Consider the following 17,658-nt stretch of genomic DNA (forward strand, 5'->3'; position numbering starts at 1 on the left):
TAAGAAGTTATTATAAGACTCCAGAGTTATATAGGTAATGACCAAAATTGAAGTATTGCTTTCTGAGTGGAGAGAAGGGAATGCATGTATGAAGTTATGGGGATTAGTCAAGGATGCTATACCTGGAAATCAGAAAGATGGATTTCAAGAATTTCAAAAGAGGTGGGTTGGAGAAAGGGGTTTGGAGAATTCAAGAGACAGATAAAATGTTACCTCTTCTAGTTACCTTTGCATTTTAAAAGTCAATAGTCAAATAATAAACATTAATCACCTGTTATGTTCCAGGCAGTGTTCTAAACTCTGGTGACACACAAAAAAAAAAAGAAAAGGTAGTCCCTGCCCTTGAGGAGTTCACAATGGGATAGGAATAACAAAAAGTATATATACAAACAAATATATACCCTCCCCCCCCCAAAAAAAAAGCTTTATGCAGATAAATAGGGAAGGCTTCTTGTAGAAATTGGGATTTTAGTTGATATGTAAAGGAAGCCTATAAGAAGAGATGAGAGGGAGCAGTCCAGACATTTGGAACAGCCAGAAAAAATACCCAGAGCCAAGAGGTGGAGTGTTTTGTTCCACCAATTGCCAAGGAGGCTAGTGCTACTGGGGGGAAGAATATATGGCAGAGTAAGGTATAAGGGAACTAGAAAGTAGGAAGCTAGGCTATGGAGGGCTTTTATTGCCAAATAGAGGACTTTACATTTGAACTTAGAGGTACTAGTTTGAGGAATGAAGCTTATTAAGTAAGGGTCAGACTTGTGCTTTAGGAAATGAATAGAGGATGGGTTGGGGTAGGAAGAAGCACTGGGAGGACATTGTAGTACAGGTATGAAATGATAAGGACATGTACTATCGTGTGGCAGTATCAGAAAAAGGAAGGGGACATATTGGAGAAATGTTGCAAAGGTAGAACCTCAGGTCTTGACAAGAGATTGGATATAGGGATTGAGAGATTGCAAAGATTCATGGGTAACTATTAAGTTTACAAGCCTGAAAGATTGGTGTTGCTCTCTACAGTAATAAAGAAGGTAGGAGGTGAGGTTTAAGAGGAAAGATAATTAATTTGGTTTTGTCCCTGTTGAATTGAAGATGCCTGCTGGACATACTGTTTAATGTATCTGAAAGGCATTTGGAAATATGATATATCAGTAGAGAGATTGGAACAGAATAGGCATACTTGAAAATTGCTAGCATAGAGATAGTATTTAAATTCATGAAACTGATGAGATTACCTAGTAAAGAAATATAGGGGGAGAACAAAAGAGAGCCCAGAATAGAACTTATGGGACACATGGTTAAGAGGGCTTTATCAGGATGAAGAAAGATCTAGCAAAGGAGACTGAGATAAGTCAGGTAGGTTGGAGGAAAACCAGGTACCAAAGTGTATCTGGAAAACAGAAGAGAGTGTCAAAGAGATGATCAATACCAGAGGCTGCAGAATGGAGGAGAATGAAGATTGAGAAAAACTCACTGGATGGGGCAGGTGGATCATTGGTAACTCTGGAGAGAGCAGTTTCAGTGGTATGGTGAGATCAGAAGCCAGATTGTAAAGGGGTTAGAAGAGAGTAAGAGTGAGAAAGGGGCACCTATAGAGGGCAGAAGAGATATGTGTTGATAGTGAGGCTAGCAGGATCAACAGGAATTTTTAAGGAAGTCAAAAACATTCCTTGGCACATTTCTCAAATATTTCCTCTTCTGTGACCATGCCACCACCCTGGGACAGGTCCCCATCACTTTGTATCTGGATTATTATAATAGGCTGCTTATTATTTCCTTTTGTTCTGCTATTTCTTATTTATCCTGCATATAGCTTGTTTGTATCTATTTGGATTGTTGTCTTTCATTAGATTTTCTGCTCCTTGAAGACTGGGACTATCTTTTTGTATCCCCAGAATTTAGCATATAGCCTGGCACTTAGTAGGTACTTAAATGTTCATTCGATTGATCGATCTGAGCATTTTGTAAGTAATAGGGAGTCAGCCAGAAGACAGATTGAAAATAAGTGGCAAAATAGGGATGACAGAGGGGACAGACTGTTGGAGGAAATGGGATGGAGGGGGATTGCTTCAGCAAATAAAGATTAACTTTGGTAAGTAGTAAGGAACTTCATCATCATGTGAGAGAGGGGTGAAGTAGGAGATAGTGGCAGAAGGCACATGAGTGATTTGAGATAAAGAAGAGGGAGCCCTTGACTAATGGCCTCCATTTTTTTTTTCTGTAAAATATGAAGTGAGAGGGAAATGGGAAAGGGAGCCATAGGAGATTTGAAGAGTGATGAAAAGTTTCTAAAGAGCTGCTGTGGAGTGTGGAAGAATGAGTTGATGAGGCAGATATAATAGAACTGCCTGTCAGTAATAAGGTTCCAATTGAAGTTGTATAACAAAAATTTGTAGTGGACAACACAATAGTGTGATTTTTCTCTACCCTTGTTCAGCAGCGCATGTATAGGAGTGAAGGTGGCAGATGATAGAAGTGATCAAAGCCTGAGGCTTGACAGGGTGCAGTCAACTAAATGAGGGCCTAAGAGAAGACAGTGTAGAGTTGAGTTGTTTTACTAATGTATCAGAATGGGAAAAAGAGTGATGGCCTGGGAAAGAATTGAAAGAATCAAAGGAATTGGATGGAGGGAAAGAGTAGGGTTTGATAAGAGAAGACTAGAGAGGCAGAAAGCCAATAGATGATGGCCAGATAAGAGGATTTGGGAATTTTAAAACAGGTTATACATTTATGGGTGATGATAAGATCAAGGGTATAACCAATTCTAATTGTGGAATTTCAGATATGGCTAAGTGAAGTAATCCCATTGCATGGTAAAAAATCATTTTATAGTGAAATTACACCACAAAATAGTAAGCACTTACTTGCCCTAAGACTGACCATAGTCAGGATATTGTTGTTAGGAAGACATTTAAAGTTAGAGGGCAAATGATAGGATTCCAGTCTCCTGGACTTTAATCCTTACTTGACCACTAACCAGTTGAGTGACCTTGAGCAAACTGCATTATCTCTCTAGTCTAATTTAGACCATTTTAGAATTTAGAGTTGAAAGAGAAGTGAACCTAATCTAACATCCTCATTTAGAGTGGCAAAATGATGTGTAGAAGATATTAGATTTGAAGCCTATGTTACCAATTTAGTGACTAGATAGCTTAGCTCCCTCTTCTCCTTTTTCTTATCTCATAACACCTTGATCTTACCCCCTACAATTTTAACTTTAGTTCAGTATTCTCCCCTGCCTCTCCCTAGGCTAGTCTCTCTACATGTATCCTTAATCCCATCCTAATTTATTGTCTCCAGCAGATTGATTGCCCCAACTATCATATCTTCTCATTCTCACTAATCTTCAGTTCCTCCCCACAAATTGGATCCTTCCTTCCCTGCTGATTGCAAACATGCTCTTTCCCCTGTTCAACCAAAAAATAAATAATGAATGAATGAATAAAACTTCAGTAGATCCTATATCTCCTAGTTATTGCATCACTTCCTTTTCACCACCAATGTCCATAAAACAAAACTTTATTCTTCCACTTCCTTTCCTTTCACTCTTTTAAATCACTGCAATCAGTTTCCAACCTTACTTCTCAACTTGTATTTGTTCTGTCCAAAGTTACTCCACATAAGAACTACTTCTTAATCCTCACCTCACACTCATCATGTCCAAAACAATTCATCATTCTCTCCCACACCCAATCTCTTCTGCATTTTCCAGTGAGTACTGTCAATGGTACCACTATTCTTCGAATCTCTTAGGTTCACCTAAGTGTCATCTTTAATTTCTTACCTCTTAAATCCAACAGTTGCCAAGTCCACACTTGTACACTCTCTTTACTCATCCCTTTCTCTGTTCCCTGCCAGTACCTTTATTCCTGTCCTCATCACCCCTCACTGCCTAAAGTCTCTCATCACTCCGTCTTTCACAAAGCTGCTAAAATTTTTTCTTAAGTACAAATCTAAATATCACACCCTCCCTTATCCAATTACCTCCATGTTTACTTTATTATTTTGAAGATAAAATATAAAGTAACTTTTAATAGGCACTAAAAACTCTTCACAAACTGGTCTATTCCTTACTGTCCAAGCTTCTTACTGGTTCTTTCCCTCACACCTTCTACTGTCTGTCCATACTGGTGGGCTTGCTTTTCTTCACATGTAATGCTCTGCCTTCCGTATTTGTGCCTTTGCACTGGATGCCCCTCTGCCTGGAATGTTCTCCTTGTACTGCTTCTTGGAATCCTTGGCTTTCATGTAAAATTCAACTTAAGCAGCACCTTCTACAATGAAGCCTTTCCTCAGTTCACTCCTAAGCTGCTAGTTAGTTCCTTTTCTCCCAAAATTATTTTTATTCTTTTTTATTTATAACACATACATATTGGTCCCCCCCTCCCCCGTAGCATCAGCATGCAAACTTCTTGAGGGAAGAGATTATTTTATTCTCTTTCTGACATCAACAAGCCACTTAATTTCTCTAATTTTCTTTTGATTGCTTCAGTAAAATGGAGAAAATGATACCATCTAACTCACAAGATTGTTGTGAGAGTGAAATAAAACAATAAGGAAGGCACATTGTAAATAGCAAGTGAAGACAATAGATATACAGATGATACAAATGAAAATCCGGGTCTTTGGGGTGGTTTGGTAGGTAGCAGGAGAGCTAGAACTTGAACCTAACTGAAATCCTCTTGATTCCAAATTCAGTGCTCTTTCTTGCCTTTTCCCATCTGACCACTGGCTCTCTATCTAGCCTGGCTACCACAGCCATCATCCTGGGGAGCTACCCCTATGGAGAAGAGGCCTATCCCTTGGGCCAACTGCTGACAAACTGCTAGCATGAGGTAGGTAAGCACAATACAATCCTTCCTCAGTGCCACCAAGCTATTTTCTTCATAGAGATGCCATCTGATAACTGCTAACCCTCTTTAGCAGTTGCAGTTATAGAAGACCTGGAAAAGAAAGTTGTCCAAATCCTTGGCAATGTTAACTGGTCCAACATAGAAACTGATACTGTTTTTTTTTTCTTCATGGAAATGACAATGAAGAAGATGCATTTCCTTTTTGGAAGCTGAAGATCACTGAGTCTTTTCATCTGACTTTGTTGAAATAATGTGTATTGCCCCTTCCTTTTAAAATATGAGCTTGAGAACAAGGAATCTTTTTCTTTTTGTATTCCCAGTGCTTTGCACACAGTGTCTAATCAATGCTTTTTTCATTCAAACAGTCATCTATAAATGAAATTAGACCTAGATGATTCTAAAGTCCATGTCAACTCTAAGATTCTTTGACATTTTCACACTGTTAGCTACAAAGCCAAATTGTTCTTCAGATATCTGTGGTATCACAGCTCACTTGGTGGGGGTTCAGAGGTGTGAGACACAAGCTCACTTTCAAGGAATTTACATAGTTAGAATTATTGCTAGCTAAACAAAGGAAAAGATATCCTTTTTGCTCTGAATCCAGAAAATGCCTCTGGCTCATGTTTAACCGTGAGCTTGCCATTTCTGCTAAGACTGCAGAATAACCAGAGTTCACTGGGCTGGAAGTCTGGTTGGGGTAACATTTCTTACATATTCACCAAGAGCACTTATTGTGAATTCACCACTATAAAGGATGAAAATCTGATGTATTTATGAATATGCCAGTTAGGAGTAAGCCAGACACATGCATATGCAAATATGCATGCAGGTGTTTTCATTCATTTATCAGTCATGGTCTTTTCATTTGATTATATTTTGTCTATTTTTGTTGAGTCCATCCCCCACCCCATGGAAAATGAGATCAAATCTGAACAGACTATAATTTTACCCCTTAGCAATAAAATACATAGTTATGGTCCATAGACCATATTCAGATATGTTATGTGTCATATATAAACTACCCAGCACCTCCAAGTATATAAAACTATAAGAGAACCAATTTTAAAAATCCAAAAGATACAGAAAATATATTCAGGGTATGGTTAAGAATTTGGCAAGAATTCGAAGCTATTGTTCATTTCAGTTGCCAGGACCCATTCTTGGACCGTAATTCCATTTCTGCCATGGGAGCAACTATTCCAAAATAATTGAGGACAAATGGGAATATCCATAGCAAAAGACCAATGGCTGAATGTGCCCATCCATTAATGGGAATTTCTCACTTCAGGGAGATCTGCTGAAACCTCAGCTTAAGTTAGCTTTTGGTTTTGGTTAGAAGATGCCAACAAATGATATTGGCCAGTTGCCATACTCATGTCTCTATGTTGACACTATTCTTTCCCTATGTCTATTTGTGTTCTTTTTTGAGGATATACCCCTTTTGGTTATCCCAGTGGAGTGTAACCCTCTGTAGTTCCAAATCTTTGTACAGTGCTTAGTGCTTAAGAAATTCATTCCCAATCATTCATTTACCTAGAGTGGTAATCAATCACCCACTCTTGAAGCCAGAGGAAAGAGGTTGGATGTTTCTTTGTACTGGATTTAGTGTGTAGAGTCCTAAAGGTGGTCCTGAGTAACCTGGAGTCCCAATGTTCTCTTTGGGGAAATACTTTGCTACCTACTTAGCCACTCTGTTAGACCTTTCTGGGTCACTTACACCACTTATCCATCCCATTTCCTCATCCCTATAGGCCATATCTCACTCAGACCTATGAGAGAGATTAACTCTGCCCAAACTGGACAGTGTTCTATTTCAGAAATAATATTAGACTAGTCCCCAAATCTCTGAACTATGCTTAGACAATCCCAGAAGGATTTCACTTCCATTTTAGAGCCAATTTCACCTTTATTTAGCCTAGTTAATTGCCCAGAAGCAATTTGGCCAGATTGAGATAATCATAAGTGATTGAACTTGTGTGATGTTCTGAGCCTTCTTCAACTTGACTGTTTTCCTCTCAATAATTTGAACACACTGTTGGGTATGTCTCCAAGCCACAGACCAAATTGTGACTTTTTTTTTGAGGGCTGTCCACAGAACCTAGAGAAGGAAATGGCAAACCACTCAAATGTCTTTGCAAAGAAAACCCTATACGAAGACTCGGACATTGCTGAGTGGATTGAACAGCATCCATAGACCAAAACATAGAAACACTCACTGATGGGGCCACATCAAAAATATCTTCCCAAATGGGATTGTTTTATAAAATCCCAGCGTGATCCCTCTCACCTAGAGCTATTTTAAATGACAATGGCCCCTGACACTCACAGATATTTCTAGAAAAAGGAAGATGTCAAGGCCGGATCACAATGATTTCCAAGGGTTTCTTTTCCCTCTTTTGCCATTCATTTGTTCTAATATGAGCTTGCTGTGTTGATTATTATCTTGAGCCCACCATTTCTGAAGTTTTGCCAATATGATTTCCTAACTTAATTTTTTTTAATTAAACCCTTACAGAATTTGTCTTAGTAACAATGCTAAGACAAAGGCAAGAGCTAGGCATGGATTTAGGTGACTTACCCAGGGTCACACAGCTAGGAAGTGTCTGAAGTCAGAATTGAACCCAGATCCTCCCAACGTTAGACCTGGCACTCTATCCACTGTGCCACCTAGCTGCCCTTTTTATGGATGTTGAAATGTAAGCTAATTTAATTAATGGCTCAAGATTTCTAGAAATAGTTTACTAATTCATCCTCAATATAGGTTTATACTGCAAAGATAAAATAGAATGGTATTCATTTATAGTTGCACTGTAAATGCCTATGCCCTCACCATGTGGTATTGTTATTCACTAATCAATATTACGAATGTTTTTGTACTCTTCCAAAATTATAGAACTTTACATGTTCAAACATATAGAACACTAGGAAAAAATTCATTCTGATAGAGAAATGTTCTAGTAAATAATTAATAGCAGGTATTTATAGGGTGCTTATAGATATCTCATTTGGTCCTCACAAGGACTAGAAGATAAGATAGGTGCTTTACTATCCTTATTTTACAAATAAAAGAAATTGAGGTAGGCAGAAAATCAGTGACGTTCCCAGGGTCCTTCAGCCAGAAAGTTTCAGAGGTCTTTGCAAATCCAGCTCTCACTTTATCCACTGAGCCACTTAGCTGTGCTTCAATAGATTTAATCAGGGAATTATCAGTAAAGAGAGATGCAAGAATGTGAACTACATGACACTTCATTAAAAGTCCTTTCTTTGACCTCTGCTGCTCAGGATTATTTTCAGGACAGGGTCATCTTGTTTTTCATTGTTGATGTGTTACTAGCAAGTTGTTTATAAGTAGCATCATTTTAAGTGCTAGAAAACTCTTTTTAAAAAACTTTTCTTTATGTAATCATGATATAGTGTTAACTTGGAAATAACACAGAACTACTAAAGTAGTCAGCAAAAACCAAGTCTTTAATCAGGAAAGAGATAGATAGGTCCAATAATCAGCCGCTACACAGAGCCCAGCGCTAAATACTACAGAGTTAAAACCCTGGGGCTCTGGGGACAGTATCTCTGGGAGGATTCTCTAAAGAAAAAAAAGAACTTGGGGATCTTATACCTTTTGGTACAGCAAGCATACATTGACAGGCTGCTAGCAGACTTGGGAAAGAGGAAAGGGTCAAGCTAAGGGCCGGGCTACCTGGTGTTATTATAACAGTTGAGGAGGAAGAGAAGGGAATAAAGGATGGTGAAGTGGAGAGAGACACAGAGAGAGAGATGACTGATGGTGTGAAAGTCTGTTTCGCTCTCCCTCTCCCACACTAAAACATACAAGAAAGGTATCCCTGTGATGATGTTTGAGCAGACAAAAGGCTTCTGTGTGTTGAGGAATAGACTTTTTCCCAGGGATTTGCTAGCGCCTGGGACCCAAGAAACCTCTGAACTCAGCCCTGTCAGGGAAAGGCCAAATGGCTGTCAGCTCTGGATTTTGCTCTGACCAAAGCTTGTGTAGACAGCCTTTCCCAATTCCCTCTTGGTTTCCTTTTATTCTTTATTATCCTCTAGAGACAACCTTGATCTGACTGCGATTTACTCAGAAGGAGTAGTTTATTGATCAAGGAAACAAGGGAAGGATAGAAATGAGGGATTAGGAAGCCCTAAAAGACACCCAAGCAGTTTGGGTCTTCTCTACCAAGCCAAGCCAAATGACTGTGACTTCTGTGGGGGTTTTTTTCCTTCCTTCTCCCTAAACTAACTTGCTAGACTACACTAAAACATGTCCCTAGTGTCTTTGTTAGGAAGGCACAGGTCGGAACAGGTCCTCAGGATGACCCCTGTGGGGCTGAATGCGCCTCAGCAGCAGAGGATGTATCTCTGCGCCTTTGGTCAATGCTCCATTGATTTCAGGGATCTTTCTGATTCTTCAGTGCAAGGGGAAATTGAGGCAAATCTCAGGTACCTTGGTTTTGGGGTCACAAGCTCAGGTCTTCCACTCCCATCTCCCTTGGAGTCCCAAAAGCAAAAGGCCCCCTTCACTGTTCCATTTCCCACAAGCCTTTTTGTTCCTTCCAACTGTCACTCTTGTCCCTGCTTCCAACATTCCAAATGATCCCTCTCTGTGCCAGGCTCATTCCTAACTAGAGGCAGTACTGAAGAAACATTCTCACTTTTTGGTAAAATAGGTTGGAAACCTGACTGGCTTTGCCAAAAACTGTTATGATTATAACCATGGGGGGCAGCTGGGTAGCTCAGTGGATTGAGAGCCAGACCTATAGATGGGAGGTCCTAGGTTCAAATCTGGCCTAGGACACTTCTCAGCTGTGTGACCCTGGACAAATCACTTGACCCCCATTGCCTAGCCCTTACCACTCTTCTGCCTTGGAGCCAATACACAGTATTGACTCCAAGACGGAAGGTAAGGGTTTTTATAAAATAAATAAATAAAAATGATTATAACCCTGGAGGAGGAAGGAGAAAGGGATGATTAAGGGATGGTGAAGTGGAGAGAGAGAGAGATGACCAATGGTAAGTGAAAGTCTGTTTAACCCTAAAAGACACCCAAACAGGTTGTGTCCTCTCTACTAAGCCAAGCCAAAAGACTTCTGTGGGTTTTTTCCTCCCTTTTGCCTAATTCTACTCCTACACTGGAAGAGGACTTTAATACAATGGGAGAAGCTACTAAGACAAAAAAGGGTGCTTAAATTGACTATGTCCACTAGTCCCACCCAAACTGGGGTTACCAAACACTTCAAGGTCTATTGTTCAGTCCCAAACCGGGCAGTCTGGGACTTCCTTCTGGGTGAGTTCTCGAGGGTCAGCGGCAAACTGGAAACTTGCAAAAAACCTGGTTAACGATAGTAATATATGTGATTTTAAATTAATGTTTAAAATATCAGAAAAACAAAGTTAAAACTTATTTTAAAAATATGTATATGTTCAACTGTGAAAGACTTAATATCCATAAGGCAAGAATCTAGGACAGACCACTCCAAGGGACATTTGATGGAAAAGATGGAACAGACTAAGTCCAAATGCAGATTGAAATGTCCCTTCACTTTATTTCCTTCTTGAATTTTTCTCTAGTGTAAAAGTACGTGTCTTGTTTCACAACATAAAGAACAAGGAAATATGTATTATATAATATATATGCAACATATATCATCTGCTTTCTTGGGGAGGAAGGAAGGAAGGATGGGAGGGAGGAGGGAAAAAATGAGGCACAGATTTAGGAACATAACTAATGTGAGAATTTGTTTCTATTAAATAATCATATTTGGGGACAGCTGGATGGCTCAGTGGATTGAGAGCCAGACCTATAGACGGGAGGTCCTGGGTTCAAATGTGACATCAGATACTTCCCAGCTGTGTGACCCTGGACAAGTCACTTGACCCCCATTGCCTAGCCCTTAGCACCCTTCTGCCTTGGAGAAAATACACAGTATTGATTCCAAGACGGAAGGTGAGGGTTTAAAAAAATCATTTATCGTAATATGTTACATATTTATAACAAATCATATATTATCTTTTTTTTACCTATTATGTTTTCTATTTTTAAAAATAGTAACTAGAAAAGGCACCAGTTTAGCTCAAATAAGAACATTGAACTACGAGGTGGTTTTTGACAGGGCAACATGCATGTGACATTAGACATTGTCAACATGGAATCTAGGAATCCCACACTTGTGGCCTAGTGGGATCTGATGAACCCCAAGTTTCAGGACTAGCTTGTAGGTTGGAGACCCCAAAGTTTGTACTTGTTGTCAACATGGTTTCTAGGAATCCCAAACTTGGAACATCCAATTAATTTTAAAATTTTATTTTTAACAATGCCTATAGCATTTCTAATACATACCTAGTAGTGGTATTGCTGGGTCAAAGAGCATGCAGAGTTTGTTGGCCCTTTGGACATGGTTCCAGATTGCTCTCCAGAATGGTTATATCAGTTTGCATCTTCACCAGTGGTATAGTAATATCCTGATTTTTCCATATGTCCTTTTTGGTCCAACATTTGTTGGATAAATGTCCAACATTTATCATTTTCCTTTTTTGTCATGTTAGCCAGTCTGATGGGTGTGAAATGGTTTTAATTTGTATTTCTCTAATCAATAGTGATTTGGAGCATTGTTTCTTATAACTACAGATATTTTTAATTTCTTCATCTGAGAATTTCCTATTGGTATTCTTTGCCTATTTATGTTGATTTGAAAATGCTTTATAGTCTTAAAAATTTAACTCCATTTTCAATACATTTGGGAAATGAAGCCTTTGTCAGAGACTTGCTATAATGATTTTTTTCCCAGTTTGTTGTTTGCCTTTTAAACAGAGTTGCATTGTTTTTATTTGTGAAGTCCCCTTAAAAAATAAAAAAGTTAAATATCTATTTTCCTTCTTTAAACTTACTTTTGTTGAATAGTTTATTCTTGGTTCTAATTCTAATTCCTTTGACTTCCAGGATATCATTCTAAGTCCCCTGCTCCTTAAACATGGCAACTGGTTAAATCTTGTTCAATCCTGACTGTGACTTCATGGTATTTGCACTATTTCTTTCTGACTGGTAGAAGTATTTTGTCTTTGACACATGGTAGGTCAGAATTTGGCTGTGATATTCCTGGGATCTCTTTCAGGTGATGATCAGTGGATTCTTTCCATTTCTATTTTATCCTCTGGTTCTAGGATTTTGGGGCAATTTTCCTTGATAATTTTTGAAATATGATGCCTAGTCTCCTTCTTTGATCATGACTTTCAGATAGTCTAATAATTCTTAAATTATCTCTCCTTGATCTTATATTCTGGTTAACTTTTTTCCCCAATGAAATATTTTTCATATTCTTCTATTTTTGAATACTATTGTCTTTGTTTTATTGTTTATTGTTTCTTGATGACTCCTAGAGTTAGTTTCCATTTGTCCAGTTCTGATGGGTAAAGCATTATATTCTTTAGTGAACCTTTGCATCTCTTTTTCCATTTGGCCAATTTACTTTTTAAGGAATTATTTTTTTTAGCGAAATTTTATATTTCTTACTATTTGGCCAATTCTCTTTATAATGATGTAATTTTCAGCTTTTTTTTCTTTTTTTTAACCAAACTTGTTAATTGTCTTTTCGTAATTTTCTTGCATTGTGTTACAAGGGAATCACTTTAAAAGACTGATATATATTAATTTAAGGTCGCCAAGGAATTCAGCTATGTAATTCCTAAATGAAAACTCAAGTTTGCAGTCAATCTTTTATGGAGTTTAATTACAATAGGAGGAAGAAAGGAATTAGAGATAGAGAGAGAGAAAAAGGGAGAGAAAGGAATAGGGCTTAAATACCCCTTCTGTTTAGGCTGGGCCAAAAGGCCCAAGCCCTTAGAGAGCTGGGGCAAAGAAAGGAGATCAGTCCCTATTACTCACGTGACCAAAATGGAGAAACAGTCTCAGAGGCCCCCACCTTCAGCTTCCTTCAGAGCAAGCTTCTCAGAGTACACTGCCACCACTCCGATCAACTCCTCAACCATCCCGAGTCTTCAGACCCCCCTGATCTTTAAGGAAACCATCCAAGTTGCCTCCCCTCAGTTCTCACATCTACCAATCACTGTCCATCAATTTCCCTGTGCCAATGGAGGCTCTAGCTTAACCCAGGACCGCCCAGAGGTTTCTGGCTTTTGCACATGTCTGTTGAAGGTCATATTTTCAAATGATTAAATCTTTACTCCTTTGCTACAGCCCTTTCTAAATCCTGTTAACTTGAGTAGGGTAGAGATTGGAATAATTAAATTTTGATCTAGGCTGCAGCCCTTACTCAATCCTATTAGGACTGAATAGGGTGGAGATTTATTCCAAGTATCTCCATTGTATCAATTCTAAAATCAATCATGACTCAAAGAAATTCCTGTTCTATGCTTAAGCATAGGTCAAAGTCCTTTCCATTGTTCAGCAAAAGGTTTCTGTCCTAAAGTAATCTGAAGAAGGGAAGAGAAGGAACCTCCCATGCCAATGGAGTTCCCATTCCAATAGACTATCAGTAAGAAATTTTCCAAGTATGAAATATCCCAATGGTGAAAATTCCAACATTTATAAGTCTAAGGAATTTTGAGGTTTACAATTGCCCTTATTTCTAGTCCCAAAATTTCCTCTAACATGCCTTTTTGATTTTGAAAATCATTTTTAACTCTGCCAGGAATTATTTTTTACTTATGTTCAATTCACATTTTTCTTAGATGCTTTGCTTGTAACTGTTTTGACATACTTCCCTTCCTCTAAGTTTGTGTCTTGATCTTTTTTGTCACTATAGTAATTTTTTTTATCATTATAATTGTTGTTGTTGATTGTTCATTTTCCAGCCTCTTTCTTGACTTTAAACTCTATGTTAAGCTGTTGATGACAGCTGGATGGCTCAGAGAATTGAGAGCCAGACTTAGAGACTGTGGAGGGTCCTAGGTTCAAATCTGACCTTAGACACTTCCTAGCTGTGTGACCCTGGGCAAGTCACCTAAACCCCATTGCCTATCCCTTATCACTCTTCTGCCTTGGAACTAATACATAGTATTGATTCTAAGACAGAAGGTAAAAGTTAAAAAAAAATTTTTTTTTTAAAGATTGGACTTTGTTCTTGTGGGAACCATTGTCCCAAGCTTCAGGCTTTTTTTTTTTGTACTGCTGTTTTCAGATTTACTTCTGGATGTTTCAAAGTTGTCAGTGCCTTTAAAATGGTAGGATGTGGGAAGAAGTATGATATCTGTTCTCCAGGCCTGTACTCAGGTTTTTACCCAGGAAGGTACCCTGATCCCTTGCATACAGAAGTGAGACTTCTCCTTAGGGCTTCCTCTCCCTTGTGAGCAAAGCATTCTTCCCTGGCCTGGAACTGAGTTTCAGAAGCTGGTATGGGCAATGGAGCTGCCAAATAGCATTAGGTTCTATGCCAGGTGCCTGTACAGGTATTCCATGTAATCTCTTTCTTACCAGTTACCCAATCCCCTTACCATGCCTGGCTTGAGAGCTCCTTAAACTATTGCTATTGCTATTCTTGCTGGTTTTACCACTTCGTGGGGTCTGGACTAGCCCCCACACCAGTGTCACTGACCTCTCTTTTTGCCCTTATAAGTTATCTTGGGTTAGAAAAATGTCTTATCCCAATTTTTTTAAACCCTTACTTTCTGTCTTGGAGTTAATACTGTGTATTGGCTCCAAGGCCAAAGAGTGGTAAGGGCTAGGCAATGGGGGTCAAGTGACTTGCCCAGGGTCATGCAGCTGAGGTCAAATTTGAACCTAGGACCCATCTCTAGACCTGGCTCTCAATCCACTGAGCCACCCAGCTGCCCCTTTATCCCAATCTTTTGTTGACTAACTTTGAAGACTTATTTTTAAATTGCTTGGAGGGGAATATTGGGAGAACTTGGTTGTAGTGTTTTCTACACTCTATTATCCCCATCATTTGTTTAGATAAATCTCCCTTTTCACAATGAGCTTATTTCTATACACATGATTTATAAACTAGTTATTATATGATAAAGTTTTACTAAATGTGGGGTTTTCCTTTTCAGACATCTGTGTGTGCTTCAGCAGTTTCACCTTCAACTAGAAAAAATATTCTCAGTTCAGTGAATGTCAGAACAAAGGGAGAAATTGAAGATGGGAAGAAAAGCTTGATAGATGACCTCAGGGTACTGATTATTGACTTATTGAATGTTGTCGAAATAATCAGAAGGGAACATGGGTAAGTCTTCCTTTTTTTCTTTTTAGGTATTAAAATTCATAGAAGGTCAGAGCTAGAAGAACATATAAGCCATTCACTTCTTTTAAGTAGCCTCTAAAAATAGATTAGGATATTTTTTGTATCTAGGAGATCCTATACATATAATTCAATATATACTCAAACCACTTCTTTTTAAAGCTACTCTATAGCATACATGTGTGTGCTTTACCCCCTTTAAAAAAAATCATACAGTGTTCAATACCAGAGTAAGGTTTTGGTTTGTTTTTTAAAAAAAAAATGTGTTTCTCCAATAATGCTAAACAGTGTAATATCCAACAATAATAACAAAAATATAACTTTAGAAACAAACTTGATCTGGTTATCTGTAGATCTCAAGGAATCGCTAATTAAAAAGTGTTTTTGCCAGGAATGGAAAATTTAAACAAAGATTACCTCCTTCTGTTGATAACTACAGCCTTTTTGGAGAAAATGGTTATTTTTCTAGAAAGGAGATATATTTATCTATAACTTTGGGCTGTGTGCTCTATAAAATTTAGGGTTAATTATTTATTTAGAACACTTGCTTTTTCTTGGAGTTAAAATAATATAAACCCTGGACTTACGCTTCTTACTCAAATTATTTTCTATAAGGCATTTTGAAAACTTTCTCTTCTAGTGTACATTGCAAAAACTATCTCTAAACTATCCCTAAATGTGACATTGATTCATTCTGACAATTTTTATGTATCCTCCTCTGGAAAAAAGGATGGGTAGTTGCAAACAGTATTTTTAAGCTATGACATTTGGAGTATAAACTATATACCAATAATTAGAAAACTGGGCCAATATTTCTCACTTGCAAAGCTACCTAAGAATTCCTTTTAAAATTTTCATTCATTTTGTTATTAAAAAGTTTGTTTACATTTTAGGGGTTTTTGTGTGTGTTGGTTTTACTGTTTTAAAAACTTTCAATGGCTATTTAACTATTAGGACCAGAAATTTAAAATGTCTGCATATCAACATGAAGCCATTTTTACTTCTACACATATTTATAAAGTTATTTGTATTTTTTAGAAAAGAACTGGAAAAACTAAGAAAAGAATTAGAAGAGGAGAAGGCAATGAGAAGTAACGTAGAGGTAATTCAGTTCTACAGTATTTTGTTATCAAAAACCATCAAAATGAGAATATTAATGGATGCTGAACAAACATATACTAAGTCTTTACATTGGGTGGAATATAATACTTTGTACTCCTGAAAGAGGACTTCTTGTTGTGTTGTTGTTTTTAATTTAAAAGAGAGAGAGGTAGACACCATGGCATAGTGGATAGAGAATATCATTCAGGAAGACCTCAGCTCGAGGACCACCTTTTAAATTTACTGACTGTGACCCTGGACAAGTCACTTGATTTCTCTATGCTTCAGGCATCAAGGCTATAAACTGAAAATCAGTTGCCTATATGGATTGGTGATGGGAAATTTCTTGATTAGAAATCCACTATACCAGTAAAATCAATTGGGAAAAGGAGGAGAGAGGAAAAAAAATTGGTGAAAAGTTTGGTCTTGTCCTCCAGTATATTATATCCTACTTAAGAAACAAAACATAAGTGTGTCTGAAAAAAATTTTGTTTTCTATATATTTACCTCCTCGCCTTTGCAGATACTGAGTCCTGCCATAATTTCCTTCATTCCAAGGGGGTAGACAATTGCAGTAGGTTGACAGTTAATAGTTTTTGCCTTTACTCTCTTCCCATTTAATTTGTCCTTCACCAAATCACCAAACTAATATTCCTTATGCATAGATCTAGTCATTATTCTTTTGCTTACAATCTTTGAATCTCTATTGCCTTCCATGTAGTTTCAGAAACTAATACTAGCCTTCATGGTCTTCCACAATATGAAATCTGATGAACTTTGTAGCCTTCTTTCTTTTCAAAAAATCCTTACCTCCTCTCTTAGAATCAATATTAAGTATCAGTTCCAAGGCAGAAGACTCGTAAGGGGGTTAAGTGGGGATTAATGGGGTTAAGTGACTTACCCAGGGTCACACAGCTAGGAAGTGTCTGAGGCCAGATTTGAACCTAGGACCTCCCATCTCTAGGCCTGACTCTCAATTTACTGAGCCACCCAGCTGCCCCCCAATACTTATTTTCTTATTATTGAAAATGTAAAATGATCAAGATGTAAGACTTGGGGATAAGACAGAGAAGCTTGAATATATTCAAGATGCCACTGTGTTGCTTATGCTCTGTTGTTTGTTTGTTTGTTTGTTTTTCCCTTTTTAGGTGGAAATAGAAAAGCTGAAAAAAGTCGTCCTGTCTACTTGAGGGAGGTGTGATGTTAGACTCAATGTTCTTCTTTTGGCCAGGGATTCATAAACGAGAATATGAACTGAAAACTGACTTGTTTACTTCCAAGTATCAAAAGATTTTTGGTGTGCTATAGGGAAAAAAAAGAGTACATGAGTTTTCATATCTTACAGAAGGGGAAAATGACAATTACGTATTTTTATTTTATTTGCCAGTATGCAAAAGAAACTGTCTTTCTTACTGTGCAGAATTGCAAACCTCTCTTTTTTCCTGGTTTGCTTGAAAATACTACTGAATCTTTATAAAAAGGAGGGGAAGTCAATAATA

General features: G+C 37.9%; 1 protein-coding gene across 7 annotated transcripts in view; it reads left to right on the forward strand.

Moving 5' to 3' along the window:
- The window catches only part of CD2AP (CD2 associated protein), a 192,871-nt gene extending 175,451 nt beyond the window's left edge, over window positions 1–17,420 (forward strand). For 5 of the 7 annotated variants that reach the window (XM_007484044.3, XM_007484042.3, XM_007484043.3 and 2 more), the window contains 3 exons: window positions 14,871–15,043; window positions 16,097–16,160; window positions 17,308–17,420. In XM_007484044.3, the coding sequence (XP_007484106.1) occupies window positions 14,871–15,043; window positions 16,097–16,160; window positions 17,308–17,349 (279 nt within the window). In that variant the 3' untranslated portion in view covers window positions 17,350–17,420. The other 2 variants (XM_056818366.1, XM_056818367.1) reach the window with 2 other exon arrangements.
- The last annotated feature ends 238 nt before the right edge of the window (window positions 17,421–17,658 follow it).

Source organism: Monodelphis domestica, chromosome 2 (genome assembly GCF_027887165.1).
Source record: "Monodelphis domestica isolate mMonDom1 chromosome 2, mMonDom1.pri, whole genome shotgun sequence".
NCBI lineage: Eukaryota > Metazoa > Chordata > Mammalia > Didelphimorphia > Didelphidae > Monodelphis > Monodelphis domestica.